The sequence below is a fragment of the Anopheles ziemanni genome, chromosome 2, assembly GCF_943734765.1.
Source record: "Anopheles ziemanni chromosome 2, idAnoZiCoDA_A2_x.2, whole genome shotgun sequence".
Taxonomy (NCBI): Eukaryota; Metazoa; Arthropoda; class Insecta; order Diptera; family Culicidae; genus Anopheles; species Anopheles ziemanni.
This window is the reverse complement of record NC_080705.1, coordinates 7,249,745-7,265,720: the sequence shown is the minus strand read 5'-3', so window position 1 is coordinate 7,265,720 and position 15,976 is coordinate 7,249,745. Positions and strand designations below refer to the sequence as shown.

The window sequence follows — 15,976 nt, the reverse complement described above, 5'->3', positions numbered from 1 at the left end:
TTACAGGTAGCAAGATAAAATTAATTTCAAGTTGAACTGCAACTGACCCTGCATGGAATGAATTTCCTTTCTCCAATAAGGATTATATTTTAGAGTGCTAAAAGTATGGAAAGGGGTCTGAGAAAAGAAGAGGATTACTTGTTCGGCAAAAAGTATTGTATGGAAGAGAAAATCCGAAGAATATCATCCACATCACACCAACAGATTAAAGATTTCCTCTTCCAAAAAATCTTTCAATCGTCAGTCTTCCCTTCGAACGGAGAGTACAAATTTCTAGAGAACATGGAATCCGAACGATGATGTGCCCATGATGCTGCAAACCTTTGACTCGGGAAAGGTTAGGAATCAGAAATTGAAATTCCAGCCTTGTGCGTACACGTACTGAAACAGTCCATTCCCATTTCCAGAGAACATTGAACAATACATTGGATCGGCACTGGGCGGCACATGTTCTATATTAGAGTGGATTATACACAAGCAAGGCCAAATGGTGAAGGCTTGTGGAATTTTATGACGATTCCAAAGAAAATGCATTAGTGTGTTCGGCTTCAAAAGTCATCAATAAAAACGAAATGTTCAAAGAGAGATAATCTTCTCCGAGAAATAAGAGGGAAAACATCGAAAAGTCAGCAAATCGATAGACATTTTTCTGTGTAAATCAACCTGATCAAATATGTAAAGACATCGATGCGGAGTAAATTGACAAATCAAATAAATTGCGATCGCTTTCCATCATCAAACGAAGCGCATGTTAAATATAAAGTAAAGGCAAATAACATCCATATCAATCATTTACAAAACGTCCCGCTGATGGAAGCTCTCCAGAATCAAAACACCACATTAAATTGGGGAACATTTCTCGTCGGGTACGAAGCCTCGTAACCATCATTCTTCCTCGTGGGCTCCACGCATACCTTCACCTCCAGATACGGTGGTTGCGGAGGATTTCATTACGAAAGCATTCCATACTTTCGCATCGCACGATGGGTGCGCACTTACTTGCATACCGAAGGGTCCGTGTGTATACCGAATTTATGTGCGCAATAATCACTTAAGGATATGGAATTTTAATGGCGCATACTTGTGTGTATGCCACGCCACCGACACGACGAACGTACGACCACACGATTAAGATGTGTAGAAGATGGAGTGTACACGTTCGGAAAATGGTTCTCCACCTTGCATCCGTTCCCGGAGAGGGGTTGAAGTCCATGGACACGTTGTTCTTCTTCGGAGGCGACGACGACAACATCCCATGGATGAATATGTCCGTAGCTAATTGAACGAAACGTTTAAATGTAAACAGTCGCACCAACCCGGACAGGAACCGGTACACGGACACGAGGGTCGTCCGTTGTAAATTACATCCGGGAGGATGGACGACCGGAAGACCGTGTCGGGATCGTGTTGGTGCGCCAGAGCAAACGCAAAACATCACATCAACCTTTCCGTCCGAATGGGGGATATAGTCCGGTGTCTCACCGCTTTAAAACTCCCCCTCCAACGATGGACGGTGAACGGAGCTCTGTCTAACGTTGTTAAAGAGATACTTGCCATACATTCCTTGTCGAGAGGAACGAATGAAATTGCTTGTCAGTTTCGGACTCTTACACAAGATGAGCCAACCTCCCTAATCCGGCCCGAATGGAAGGACTATGCTTCTGTTGAGTATTCACGCTCAAGCCTAAAATACACCCGCATGTTTGCAAAACCCGCAACGACTAGCACGGTGTTCATGTCCCCCCAGGAGCTGCGGTATGCAAGCAATATGTCGACACCAGACGGTACGCAAACTCTCGACGTTCGTTAGTTACACCGTCTTCGGCTCATGAATAGGATGATTTAAAATTTATATCGAAATAAACAGGCCAACGGTGTGTGGCAAAGGGCGATGAAACTTGAAAATCCTCACACGACGTTAGTTACGAGCGATGCCGCCAGTAGCGGAAATAAAATGGAACAACATCCGCCCGCGAGGAGCAAGTAAATCTTTCTGGTGAAATCCACCACGATCCTCGAGCGATCCAGTGGTTTTCAGAACATCACGCTAACCGATGGTATACTTTGCACAGAGCGCATAAGCTCGTACGGTCTTAGTGCGGACGCTCTGGCAAGGATCACGACGCGCTGGGATTCACGTGTCCTATCGCAGAGCTTTGTTTTTCCTTCTGTCGCGGAATTTTTCACCACATCTTTCACGATTCCATTACTCGGCGGTGACAGTGTGAGATGAAAGACAAGTTGAAAGAGAGTGCACAAACTTTTCCACGAAAGAGCAGCTCAATAGCTGAGAAAATGAAACCATATTGCTAATTATGGAAAACTCCACCGCTTTTAATGAGGAAATTAAACTATATTAGTGGCACTGTTAAAGAACTTCTTAAGAATTCTTTTATACATACGAGCAAACTTCATCAAATATAAATAGAAGGTGAAACGAAGCGACAAAACCTGTCGACAACGTCACTTATACTTTCCATGAAGGAGAACAAGACGACTCATCAGAAGTGTACAGTTTTTTTATGTATTTAATTTTTCTCTCGAGAACCGTAACGTTGTCGTTGTCGTATTTCTTGTTCCTCTTTGATAGGATGATTTATTTATCACAAGTAAAATCGGTGCTAAATTATTTTTTAGTTCTATGCAACAACATTTCCACCCCGTTCTAATCTTTCGCTCCTACAGATAGATTGATTAATTAGCGTGAGCAAATATTTGAATTTTCATACCATTTTGGTGAAACATTGAACAGCCACAGGGGAAGGGATATCAAATAAAAATTGGCTCCATAAACAAAGCAAGGATAATTATTTACTGTATTGTTTCCATTATCGTTCAATTAATTGCTTCCTGCAGCGCTTAATGATTGGTTCGCTGAAGAGATTATTTTGCATAGTGATGAAAGCTTTTCATGGAAGCTTTTAATAGAATGGTCGTTTAAATTTACCTTTTAAACCGATTACTATCTATATAAATCAAAATGGGAGCATTTTTCATGCTTCGTATTGTGTTGTTTGTTGTTCTCTTCTCTTGTTTTGATGAAAACAATGTGTGTACGAAAGCAGCTTTTGCCTTACATGTAAGCATCGCATTGTTTACGAACTCCCATTGTGTCGAAACCATGTGGTAGTTCTAATAAAACCTCTCCTGTCTTGTTGCTCATCTTCCATCTTCCCGAAATTCTTTGTTCTTGCTTTGAAAGAGAACGATCTATTTCAGTACTCGGGTTTTTCATTCTAACACAGCTTAAACTAGCAAAGAGTCGGAAAATAAGATTTGAGAAACGTACCGCAGTTTAAAATCTTAAAAAGAGTTTACAATTTCGACAGCTTGTGCCAAAACAGCTTTCGCAGCTTCACTGTATTTCCCTGAATGTATTGAATAATAAAAGAAAAGCCAAAAATGCACTTTTAAAGTTTCAATCAAAAGTTTGTTTCCGAAGTGAAAACAAACAACAAATAATCAACGAAACGATCGCATCGTTGTAAAACTTTCCCATCTTGGGAGGGGAGGGGTAAACCATTGTCACTAACATGTCTACGGTACGTTTAACCTTCGCTAATGGGTAAAGTCAGTTTCGGTACGGTACGCTTCTCAAACATTACCACAAACAAACGAACACACACACCGTCAAACCTCTCCCATTTCACCGGAATTTTCCGACCCTCACCGGAAGCTAGCTTCTGGACTACGCCACAGGAAGCCGAATTTTAACCGTAAAATAAACTTTAAAACAACTTTTCCACCTTGAATGCATCGGATATCTTGCTTCCGTTTGAAAGGTGAAAAGAAAAGTTTTCTCTTACCCACGCCGGTAAAAAAATCCACCGTCAAAGTCTTGGTAAGACATCTGTGTGGCTCGCGGTTTGCGTTCGAGAAGCGACCGGTGTTCCATGGGGTTAGGGCATGGATTATGAGCGGTACACGTCTTTCAATCCCATGGCAGCGTAACCTTGCTCGGGCAAACCGACGGGTACAAAGTTGCCCAGTGAGACAAATATTTGAAGAACAAATTGTTCCGTTGCGAAGAGACGGGTGTAACACGACCGTCTGCCACTGGGAAGAACATTAATTAACTACTAACGTACGTTCCGTAAGATGGCACGCCGGAGTACCGCTCGGTGGAGTGTCTTACTTCCCGGTACAGGGACATCAAAAGAAGGAAGGATCAAATGGCCACTTCACTCGCACGTGGATGGTCCTATATTTATCGGGCGCTGTAATTATAGTTTCGTGCCACTTGATTGGCTCCGAATGCCTTCGTTAGATTTATCACGACGAGGAGCAGTTGAAAGGAAAAAGGCTTTTTTATTAAACGGAAGAGAAAGTTACGTCGTTTTAAACAGACAGCACAGAGCTCAATTTTAAAATAATAATGGATGCTGTTCATTAAAGGTAAACTCGCTTAAATAATTGAATTCAACGTAATTTGTTCTAACAACTAAACACAGGTAAAGGATGTAACCACCATAATTCGCAGAACAGGACAAAGGCGGACTCATTAATCAGAAACACAACAATTTCCGACCCTAATTGCGACAGGACGTTGCTTGTTCCGCACATTACCCGGAAAGCGCACTCAACGCGAAATGAAAAACTAAACACACCGTTTTTCCGCCCAAGCTCGTGTGCATTGTTGTCCCCCCAGGGATCGGGAAAACACTCCGGAGGTCTAGGACACGCTCATTATCAAACGATACCCTTTTCCACGGGCGCGCGCGCAAATCTTACCCTCGTCCCGGCCGTCCCCGAACGGCGTCGATTTCGTTTCGCCGGTCAAGCACCTTGCGCACGGTGCATGCAAATGGAGTTCCATTTTGCCACCCAACTAATGACCCATTAACGGAAGCCGGAAGTTGTCGTTAATTGCACACGGAGCCCGGGGTATTGTGCGCCAGCGGAAGTAATCGACTAACGCCGGGCCAGCAGGCAAACATTATGTGCTCGAGTGGAGTTCTTTCTCTTCCACTCACCCCCATTTTATTGTTTCGATTTTACATTTTTATTTTTGCCTCCCTTCCGGACGTTTTCCACCAGCCGGATGGCACTTTTCCCCGAAGGTTCGTTATAACCCGTCTCTAATGAACCTTTTTTGTGAAAAGCCGTTTACAAACCAGTGTGATTATAACATTTATTCCGTGGTGTGGAACAAAAAACTGCAAAACGCCTCCGTTTCGATGCAATTTACTAAACGATCGATACTACGCAGGTTCGTTAAGGGGTAAAATTCAATATTTCAAGAAAAATGACCCCACCGGTTACCGGTTGTGTAAAATTTGGCGCCCAATGAAACATAAAAACTGACTAATTTGTTCCCGCCGGCAGCCATTTTCGTCTCTTTATCAATTATTAATTATTCCATTAATACCCATTCGCCCATCGTGCGTGCAAAAATGCGAAACCGAGTGGAAAACAATCGACGACTGGGAGAATCAAAAATGGTTAATTATCCAATTGTAGCCAATCTTTTTCGTACCTGCGAAAGCTTTTCCAAGCTTCCCTTTGTTTGCCAATTGAAATCAAACAATATTTGTCCATTCATTCAACCACCGAACGCCAGCTGGAAATGATGCTTTTGTTTCCGGAAAAATTGGTTGATGGTTGATTGTGTTTTACCGGTAGGGCTTCAATCAAGTGAACTGATTCGACGCATTCCTTTTTCAAGCGAATTTTAACGAATACCTTCCACTTCGTACGATATGATTCCAATGCGAACGTTCGGCTATTTTCCCTTTATCCAATCCATAAAAAAATAATGGGAGAACAAAAACGGTTTACACTTTTTCTGTTGTTTCAACAATGTGAAAAAATAAGAAAAAAAGTTTCCTATTTAAAAAAAATGAAAGCAAATCAAACGCCGTAACAACGTGCCGGAAAATTGCAACCTGAAAGCTAGGCATCAATTTGAAACACTTGAACAGGTTCGCTTTCCATCCCCGTTAAAGGAAAGCGTTGATTGATAAACAATAAAATTATCACGCTCGTAACATGTTTCGCCAGCAGCCCGATTGGATTCCAGGATCAGCGAAAGTGATTGAAAGGACGGGAAGAGGGCGAGGGTTTGAATAAACACGTACACCCCTACACACACAGTCAGCACGAAAATGCCATAAAATCGAAGCACCACAATTTCGTTAACAATTCTATCTTGTACGCCATGCCGGTTCGGGAGCATTATTTTCAGTTCCCCAATCAACGCCTCAATCCATCAAACAATGGATAAAATTATCAGGGAAAACAAAAGCAACAAACAAAAACTCTCGCAGAATGAAATTACGTTTAAATTGAACATTAAATTACATTTGGGGTTTCAAATATTTACTTTCCTTCTCTTAGGTGGAGTGTATGTTGCATGTCCTCCTTTGATTTCTGCTAAGAGTATTGAATTGAATTAAACATTAAAACATCAGGTTTGGATGAAGCTTTCACGATATTATTTTGAAACTCACTCGTAGCCATTATGTGAATTATCTCCACACGGAACATGGACAAACTTTTCACTTTGTTTTACTTGCTCCTTTGTTGTCCTGCCCACTTTTCTCTTGCGCGAACACCAAATCGCTGGCCACACAAGTCCAATGAACTTTGGGAAATCAAATAAAAACACTTCAACCCCACCGGGGCGGGGCGGGGCGGAATTTCCTCGAGCAAAATCGCGCGCGCTCGTAAAGCTTTCGTAATCGAGTTGAACGCGAATAAAAGATATACACCCAAAGCCCCCCTCCCATCGTATCGGGTTGAACCTGGGGTCACTGGAACGGGGGGTGAACGTTTTGCTTCGTGTAGCACATTTTGGTTGAGCGGGTTTCAGACAGACAGAGTTTTCCTCCTGCGAACAAGGAAACCATACCAAACACACCACCACCTAAATGGACATCGCACGGAAAGAAAGGAAGGGTGAACAAATAGACACCACTGCGCCATAGACACCCTTCTAGTTTGAAGTCCTAACAAATGGCACTCGAGCACGCCATACTACCGACCATTCTGGATGGCGGTGCAGTTTAAATGCGGCGATCCACTGGAAAATGCTTCACACTTCCGCCCATGCCCATCCTTCTCTGAACTCCTTATTTTTATTGAAGCACCAATAAACCAATAACCGACTGCTTGTACGAGTTCATCCCTGTCTGGCAAGCCTGTCATCTTTTCGCTTCCCGTTCGGTCGATAGAAACTTTCTGCAGCCCTTCGCTTCCAGTGCAACTTCCTCCGCTTATCCTCCCCCGATGGGGAACAGATGACCTAGAAACGAATTTCAAAGAAAAACACTTTTATTCCCCGGAAATGCGACGAAGTAAAGCTGACCTACCTTTTCCCATAGGCACCCGGTTGTGAGTATTATCTTGACCAAAAACCTCTTCGTGCAGCTGCATTTTTTCCTTCCAACAACGCAAGAAGGAAAAAGGATAACAAAGGAACCCATGGAGTGAACCATCGAAGCAACCGTTTCCGTTCGGGGCTATTGTCACTTATTAAATTACATCACGCTTTTCCATGCAATCTAGATGCACTTTACGGGATCCGTGCGCGGGCTACTATGTTGGAAAAAATTGGAAAAACACGTGCAAAGAAAACAAATACTTATCGCACGTTCGCTTTCCTTCCCTATTGCTTTTTCGTCCTTTATAAAATTCTCGTGCATCTGCACCTTTTCTACGACCGTTCTCGAATAGATGCATCGATTAAATGCAAAACATTGTTTTTCGTTGAATTGTCTTGTGTTTTACAGCTCACTTCATTTTATCGTTTCTTATCGTTTTTGTCTTTCTGAATGCGTCAGTAAATCTTAATAAAATTAACGTGATTTTGTTCGGTATGAAAAGTGTAACAGATATTTTAATTTTATCTAATTCAACACAAGTTTGTCATAATATACACATGTGTTTTCATATTGGTTTGTTTGCGTTAAATTTCTACGCTTTTTTAACATTACAGTACATTTTTTAATCACGCTTGCTAGTCACTTAATATCGCTTTTTCAGTTTGATTTTTATTTTACCATCCTCCTATCTTGTAGAGTGTAGTTTCCGGTTCTTCCACTCCCAACGGAAGACGAGGGAAAAAGAATCCAATGGTGTTCCATTGAATGACCCAAACTAATTGAAATTTTTTTCACCTTTCTCCTTTTCCATGTCCAAAAACCCAAACTCACTGCGAATTGTGGAATTCGTAAAAAAAAAAAAAAACTATTGATAAAATCCCAACAACACAACTACAACGTGGACATCGCAGGCGCCTCGCGGACGAAGATGACGAGCTGTCCGAGGTACAACCGGATGCGGTTCCGCCCGAGGTCCGGGAGTGGCTGGCGTCCACCTTCACCCGCCAGCTGGCGACGACGCGGAAGAAATCGGACGAGAAGCCCAAGTTCCGCTCGGTGGCGCACGCCATCCGGGCCGGCATCTTCGTCGATCGGATCTACCGGCGCGTGTCCAGCACGGCCCTGATGCAGTTTCCACCCGAAGTCGTCCGTGTCCTTAAGGTGAGTGTAAACGGTTTCGCTACTCCTCACCGGGAAAAGACATCCTTACTCCTGCTCCTACAAGAAACAAACACTCGCTCCAGAATGTTACAAAACGTCCAAAGGTTACATTTTTTGGATCCCGGACAACAATCTAACATTGAACGACAAAGGAAGGAAGGCTAGAAAAGGAAAATCAATTACGATCCAATCGTAGTCCCGGCAGTTTCGGTTTACGCCGGACCGGCGCAAAGTAATGCATCTTTCCCAGACGAGGCACGGAACGCGCTTTCCATTGTTCGGAAAGTTCCCATTGTTGTAGTTTTGCTTTTCCAATCAAATAGTATCTTTTCTTCCCTGAAATGATAGTTCCCTATCAAAGCGAAACGAAGTTAACCATTGCAGTGGAGTAATGCACTTTCAGAAGGAATGTTTTATTATCGTTTGTTGCTGAAAAAAATGCAAAGTAAAAAAACTCTGCTTGAAATGGTGTTGGAAATGCTTAAAAGTGCATTTACATAGCACAGATATCGACGAGTATAATCATTTACACAATCTTGTTACAAGCGTTAACATAACATAAACTAAAAAAAAGAGAATTAAATCAATCAACAGGACGAAAACACAGAGCAAGTTAGATGTAGTTTTACTTTGTTAACATTATTTATTTACATTTTCCAACGTCCTCTTCCCATGGTTCACTTTTTCCCACCGTGCTGTGCGAATTTCGATATACCCGGACATACTTTCCATCCTTTATGATTGCTCTTTCGCTCGGAAGGAGCGAGTGATAAATGTAGTTTTAAGGTTTTTGATCGTACTTGCAAGAGTATCGTATGATTCTAAACGTTACACGAAAGTGATTTTACTCTATTAATTTTGCCTGAGTTTCCCCCAGTTTCTAAAAACATTTGCACACTTGCATAGCCCGCTCGAACGCGGGGTTATGCAGAACATTTAGTTTTGATTTGGTATAATTTTGAATTTCATTACATATTCCAAAATGATAGTTATTATGATGTTTCTTTCCTTATCACCCCGTGTACAATTTGGCGGTCTAGTTTAATTCACGCACGGGAAACCTTCCTCCCCAAAACAAAATCGAAAGCCTGTTCTTTTCGAATGCCTTTTTACACAGAATGAGTATTAAAAAGAAACCACTTCACTCCGATCAGCTGTAAAAATAAGCTTGGTACAACAGTTTATAATAACAGTTTCGCTGCCCGTTTCGTCTAATCCGTTTACGTTCGTGTTATCTTATCCACTTTCTCCCATTTCGCGCTCTCCATAAACAATACACACACATCCTGCATGTAACTGTATATATTATATTGGGTGATCAACGCTTTTTACAGTGGTTTATTATTTGCTTCCGACTGGTCCGTTCCGTGAAACAAGGTTAGGTTCGATAGGGGGGGAATTGAAAATGGCGTTTTATAAATTAATGTTTTCACTGTCTGTGATAAATAATATCGTTTGTTTGTTCTATCCTATCGTACACTTTACCTTCCAACGTTCCCTCTCTCATAAAACCCCCTGCTTTCTCCCTATGTTTCTCCTTCTCTGTTACCGTCTCAGATCCCAGGCCGTTAGAGATCAACCGTCCTTTTGCACGCTGTGCCAATAAGTGTTGATTTGTTTTGCCGATGAAATATTTTCACCTACCCGGAAAAATATACAGGACCGTTTATACCAAACACACACACACAAAAGGCGGGCAGAATTCCATCGTTAGGCTAGCAAAGGGATGCTTCCGGCGTATGTTTGCCTTTCCAATGGGAGTATGTGCTAATATGCTCGCTTATTTAAAATGTACGTGTACATTTGCATAGATTCCGCTTGTACCGCTATACAATACTTTCAGTTTTCAGTTCCCTGGGTTTACACTCCTTCCTTCTGATTTTTGTTTCTCCTATCTTACGACCTAACTTCGCTAACGGATAAGCCCCTATACACCAGCTATACCCACACTTCCCCGGCCCCGGTGAAAAATGTTTTTGTGCGATTGTGCTCCGATCTCATCCGATTGTGTGCTTACTCCCCCTGGCCTTACTGTTATTCTATCATTTAATTTCTCGACCGCAACGAAAAACATTATGTTGCCGCTCGGTGAGTGGGGTTTCTTTCAAATCTTGTGTCGGAATCTAGAGACCTTGTTGTTTGCTCCACGACATACGGTCCGATTTTCGCACCATCGGAAAGAATAACACATCGATGAATATATAAAAGCTACCGGCATACAAAGCTACCTGATTCAAATTGTTCGCACGTGTACGGTCCTGCCGGTGACATTGTTGTTCCTAGTAGCCTTGCCTCCCCCCATCCCCTGGGTTACTGTCACACGATAGAAAACAATCGAGTAAATGTTTCCTGTCGCTTCGGTTGCCATCCGGTTGGCTTTCCGGTTCTCCAGCTCGAGTGAATCCCACGTGGGAGCTATTTGGGAAGGTGGCTCTCTAATTCCCTCTCAATACGCTTCTCCTCCTTCTTCTCCCCCACAACGAGACCCGTTGACGAAAGGGTGACATTGAAATGGACGTCGCGGCACTCCGGTTTGCACTTCACTTGCGCTCCTTCAGCCGCAACTTCAAGCCCTTCCGCCGGATCACGAGTCACAGATTCGACGCGGCGCCCCTTTTCGACGAGGCCGTATTGTTGTTCTCTGTACGCCGGGAGAAAAGGGAATAAAACGAGAAAATAACCCCCGTGCCCCGTCGTGGAACCGAGCGTTAGTTTATGTGTGTGTGTGTCGTAGGGTACACAGCAACATCAACAACAACAAAAAACCAAAGCATAAGAAAAACCCACAACACAATAGAGCAAAGCAAATTCGTTCGGGTGGTGGGAATTTTGCGTCCGCTTCACCAACATACGGCCATATTATTTGTGTCTGTTTGTGCATGTCACTTGAAGTCGGTGAAAAATAAAACAACGGAAAACGGGGAAACAGCAAAGCATAAAATAAATGCCGCGGAAGCTCGTTGGCGCCTCAGAAAACGAACTCAATAAAGGCCACGCACACAGACTAACCTTTCGAGTCGAGCAGCCGTTGCCGTTTCGCTTCCGAGGCGCTACTGTACAGGCTGCTGAAGCCGGGTGACGAGCTGCGATCGCCGAACCCGGTACTGTTCTCCTGCTCCTCGAGAAACCGATCCATGTGGTCGGTCAGCCCCGGATGGAGGTTGTACTTTTTCTTCTCCAACCGTGCCTTGCTGGCAAACAGATCGTGCCGTTCGGTTTTCTTCCAGAGGTAGTAGAACTGCACCAGCTCACCGACCGATCGTGTGCGGACCTACAACGGAGAAGGGGCAATGGTATTGATCGTCTTTCGTCCTTTCTTTGTCGTGTGCTTCATCTTACCTTTGTCTGCTGGATCATGTGAAAGTCCTTCCCGTGCACCCGGAGACCGTTCTCAAAGTTTCGACACTCCTCCTCCGACCAGATGCTCATCTGCTGCTCCGGCACCGGTACGGCATTGTTGCTGATACGCCGCCGGCGTAACGCTTCATCGATATTGTGGCCACACTGCTGCAGTAGGTAAAGCGATTGCTCATCATCCCGAAGATGGTTCCCGAGTGGTATCGCGTAAACGCTATTGGTTTGCGGATCAGCTCCACCAGCTGGGCCGGTTGAGTTTTTCTGCTGCTGCTGCTGTTGCTGGCCAGTGCCAACAACACCACCACCTCCACCCCCTGTAGTGCCACCACCACCCGCAGCAGTAGCAGCACCACCACCCGTCGTCACTGTCGACCCCAGCGTGGGGCTCGTGATCTTCAGCAGATAGTCCACGATCTCCTGTTCGTTCAGGATCGTCGGGTTCCAGAGCAGTTTGTCTTCGTTTTCGTACGGCAGCGCATCGTCGTACCGGCAGAGACCCTCCGGTATGACCGCCTGAAAGTCACTTCCGACCATGATCGTCTTCTTTACCTCCTCGTCCGGGATGTAGTCACCGTCTTCCTCGTCCTCACTCAGCGCCTGTGAGTCATCTGAAGAAGAAGGGAGAACAAAGCGAAAGATAGTGATGGGCGCTCCGGAATTAGGAACTAGGTCCAAACCAATGGCTGCGGATCTGGCTCCGAACTAACGGTTCCAGAGCAAAGTTTCGAATCACAACAAGTGAAGCCGTCTACAACGGCATCATGGACGCTAGTTCCGGAACCAGCTCCGGAGTCGTTCGTTCGGAGCCAGCACCGGACCTAACTCTGAGAGCCATTGGTTCGAAACTGGTTCTGTGACAGTAAGTTCGGGGCCGTTAGTTCTGAACCAGCTCCAAATATGTATGGAACTGATCGGAGCCGACTCCGCTTTCGGAGTCGTCATACCCATCACTAGCGAGAGATACAAGAAGAGAGAGAGTGAAGCGAAACTCACTGATCGGTTCAAATAGCTGCCGCAACTCGGACCGTTCCTCCCCCTCGTCCTCCTCGTCCTCCTCGTCATCGTCGTAGTACTGGCCACCGGTGGGGGTTTGCGCTTGATCCTGCCGGTTGTGGTGCTGCGTGCCTCGTGAATCCACCCTCGGTTCCTCCTCATTGTTAAACTCATCTCTGCTTCTCCCTCGTTCTTCCCGTTCCTCATTATCACCGCCCTCGTCTTCCTCATCATCCTCCTCTTCATCCTCCTCGTCGACGGCTGAACCTCTTCCGGCCGTGGGTCCTTTCTGTTCGCTCGTACTACTGGGACCTTTCACTGGCGTCGCCGGAGGCTCTTTTGCCTCCGTCCCCACCGGAGCCTGTGGCATGGTGCTACTGCTCTGTGCTGATGTAAGGCTGTCATGGGTTTTCAGGGCATCTTCCGAGGCCATCTCCGTCACTTCATGCTCTACTTTTTCAACCTTGGGCGCTTTGGGACTCTTCACCGACTCGGTGCCCTCTTCTCGGTGGGTATTTTCGGGTACTCTTTGCTCCATCCCCTGCTCCTCGGTTCCCTTCGGCAGGGGAGCTGCTGTTGGATCGGACGGTGGCGTTGTTGCCGGCTGTTCTCCATCCGTCGCCACTGGCTGATGTAGCTGTTCGTCCTCGGCAGGCATGTTTACGATGATCCTTTTTGGTGGCATGAGAGAGGGGAACAAAGAGAAAATGTTCGTTGTATACACACATTGTTGGTTTATTCGACCATTTATTGATTTATTAAACCATAGAATGTTAATCCTAATTTAATGCATTTTGTTGTTTCCTAATTCAACAGACACTCGACGATTGGTCATTCGATGTGTTCGCCCTGGCCGAGGCGGGCAACTGCATGCCGGTGAAGTACCTCGGCTACGACCTGCTGAACCGGTACGGCATGATACACAAGTTCAAGGTACCGCCGGCCACGCTCGAGACGTTCCTGACGCGCATCGAGGAGGGCTACTGCCGGTTCCGCAACCCGTACCACAACAACCTGCACGCCGCGGACGTCGCACAAACCGTACACCACGTCCTCTGCCAGACAGGACTGATGCACTGGCTGACCGATCTGGAGATCTTCGCCACGCTGCTGGCCGCCCTGATCCACGACTACGAGCACACGGGGACGACCAACAACTTCCACGTGATGTCCGGCTCGGACACGGCGATGCTGTACAACGACCGGGCGGTGCTGGAGAACCACCACATCAGTGCGGCGTTCCGCGTGCTCAAGGAGGACGACTGCAACGTGCTGCAGAACCTGTCCCGGGACGAGTTCCGCGAGCTGCGCACGCTCATCATCGACATGGTGCTCGCGACCGACATGTCGTTCCACTTCCAGCAGCTGAAGAACATGCGCAACCTGCTGACGCTCGCCGAGCCGCAGGTGGACAAGTCGAAGGCGCTCTCGCTGGTGCTGCACTGTTGTGATATCTCGCACCCGGCCAAGCGCTGGGACATCCATCACAAGTGGACGATGCTGCTGCTGGAGGAGTTCTTCCGCCAGGGCGACCTGGAGCGCGAGCTCGGCCTGCCGTTCAGTCCGCTGTGCGATCGCAACAACACGCTCGTCGCCGAGTCGCAGATCGGCTTCATCGAGTTCATCGTCGAACCGAGCATGACCGTCTGCGCCGACATGCTCGAGATCGTGCTGGCCCCGATCGCTCCCATCGCTTGCAACGCGTCCAGTGGCGCGCCGGCCCCGACCAGCACCGCGCCCAACAATAACAGTAGTAGTAGTAATAGCAACAACAACAATAATAATAATAATAATAGTAACAATAATATTAACTGTAATACCAACGTCAACAATAATAGCAGTAGCATTAAAAGTACTACCAATAATACTCTTAGCGTACCGAGCAACAATACGAACAACAATGAAGCAATAAGTAGTGGCAGTGGGAGCGAGGAGAAGGGCGGCCCCGGGGATGGCCCCGAACCGGCGGCACCGGGTAGTGCGGGGTCGGCCAAGAACGGTGGCGATCCGAACGAGAAGCCGAACCGCTTTAAAATACGCAAACCCTGGATCACTTGTTTGGCGGAGAATAAGAAAATCTGGAAGGAACAAGCCGTACGAGGTAAGGGCGGGTGGAGAGGGTGGGAGGTAGTGGAACCAAAACTAACGTGCCTCTTATCATTTGGTTTTTGGTCCACAATAGATGCTGAAGCGAGGGCAGCAGCGGCAGCAGCAGAGGCAGAAGCAGCGGCGGCGGCGGCGGCAGCCCTGGAAGCAGCCGAATCTTCCGAAGGCCAGCCAGCAGCCGACGATGGGACCGACGAAGGGAAGGGCGAAGAGACGGAAACTAACTAAAACTGCAACTTAACTGAACGCACCCCGGCTGGCCGAACGGACGCAAGGAACTAGGAGCGCACTGGTGCGTTGTTCGTGTTTCTACGTTGCTGCGTGAGCTACGAAACTAGAGAGAGACAGAAGGAGGAGGCACACAAGAAATTAACCCAGCACCAAACACCACAAACAGTAAGGAAAAAAGAACGCGAGAAAGTGAATAGTAGAAAAGGCAACAAAAAAACAACAAAATGATAGTGAAATTGAATAAACTTTATTAACGGAGACAAAAGAAGAAAAAGAAACATTGGGAATTGAGAAGAGAGAGTAACTAATAAACATCCTACTGCTGATGACAAACGGAACGATAGTACATAGGAAAAGAAAAATTATTCAAAAACATTGGAAATATTTAACGGAAGCGGCAAAGCGACAAACAAAGCAGAAAATATAAAAATGTGAATGTTATTTAGCGAATCATCTTTAACGGAAGCAAAAACCAAACAAACAAAGACATTGAACCATTCATTGAACAAAGCAACACAAGCAGAAAACAGAAAGAAACGGCAATTCGGCGGAAAATCTGTAAAAGCTGACAACGGTTTGCGGGAGTAGAGGGAAGGCGCGTACGCGAGCAGAGAAATGAAAATATTTACAACAGATTGCTCTATTTCTACAACCGCGAGGTTCACGCAAAAGATGCTTAAAGATTGTTGAAACCAATTGAAGAAAATAACAAAACAAAACAACCGCACGCACTCTTATCGCACCCACGTAATCCCGGCGTATAGGAATAGAAGACAAATGGTAACAAAAGAAAACCACTCGAAAAA

At 45.7% G+C, this 15,976-nt stretch overlaps 1 protein-coding gene across 1 annotated transcript in view; it reads left to right on the top strand.

Annotated features, from left to right (window-relative positions):
- LOC131293117 (dual specificity calcium/calmodulin-dependent 3',5'-cyclic nucleotide phosphodiesterase 1-like) overlaps positions 1 to 15,350 on the top strand; it is a 114,534-nt gene extending 99,184 nt beyond the window's left edge. Inside the window, exons 6-8 of the mRNA XM_058321198.1 lie at positions 8,234 to 8,483; positions 13,650 to 14,934; positions 15,016 to 15,350. Coding sequence (XP_058177181.1) covers positions 8,234 to 8,483; positions 13,650 to 14,934; positions 15,016 to 15,167 — 1,687 coding nt within the window. The 3' untranslated portion in view covers positions 15,168 to 15,350. The remainder of the gene's footprint in view (positions 1 to 8,233; positions 8,484 to 13,649; positions 14,935 to 15,015) is intronic.
- Positions 15,351 to 15,976: the final 626 nt, after the last annotated feature.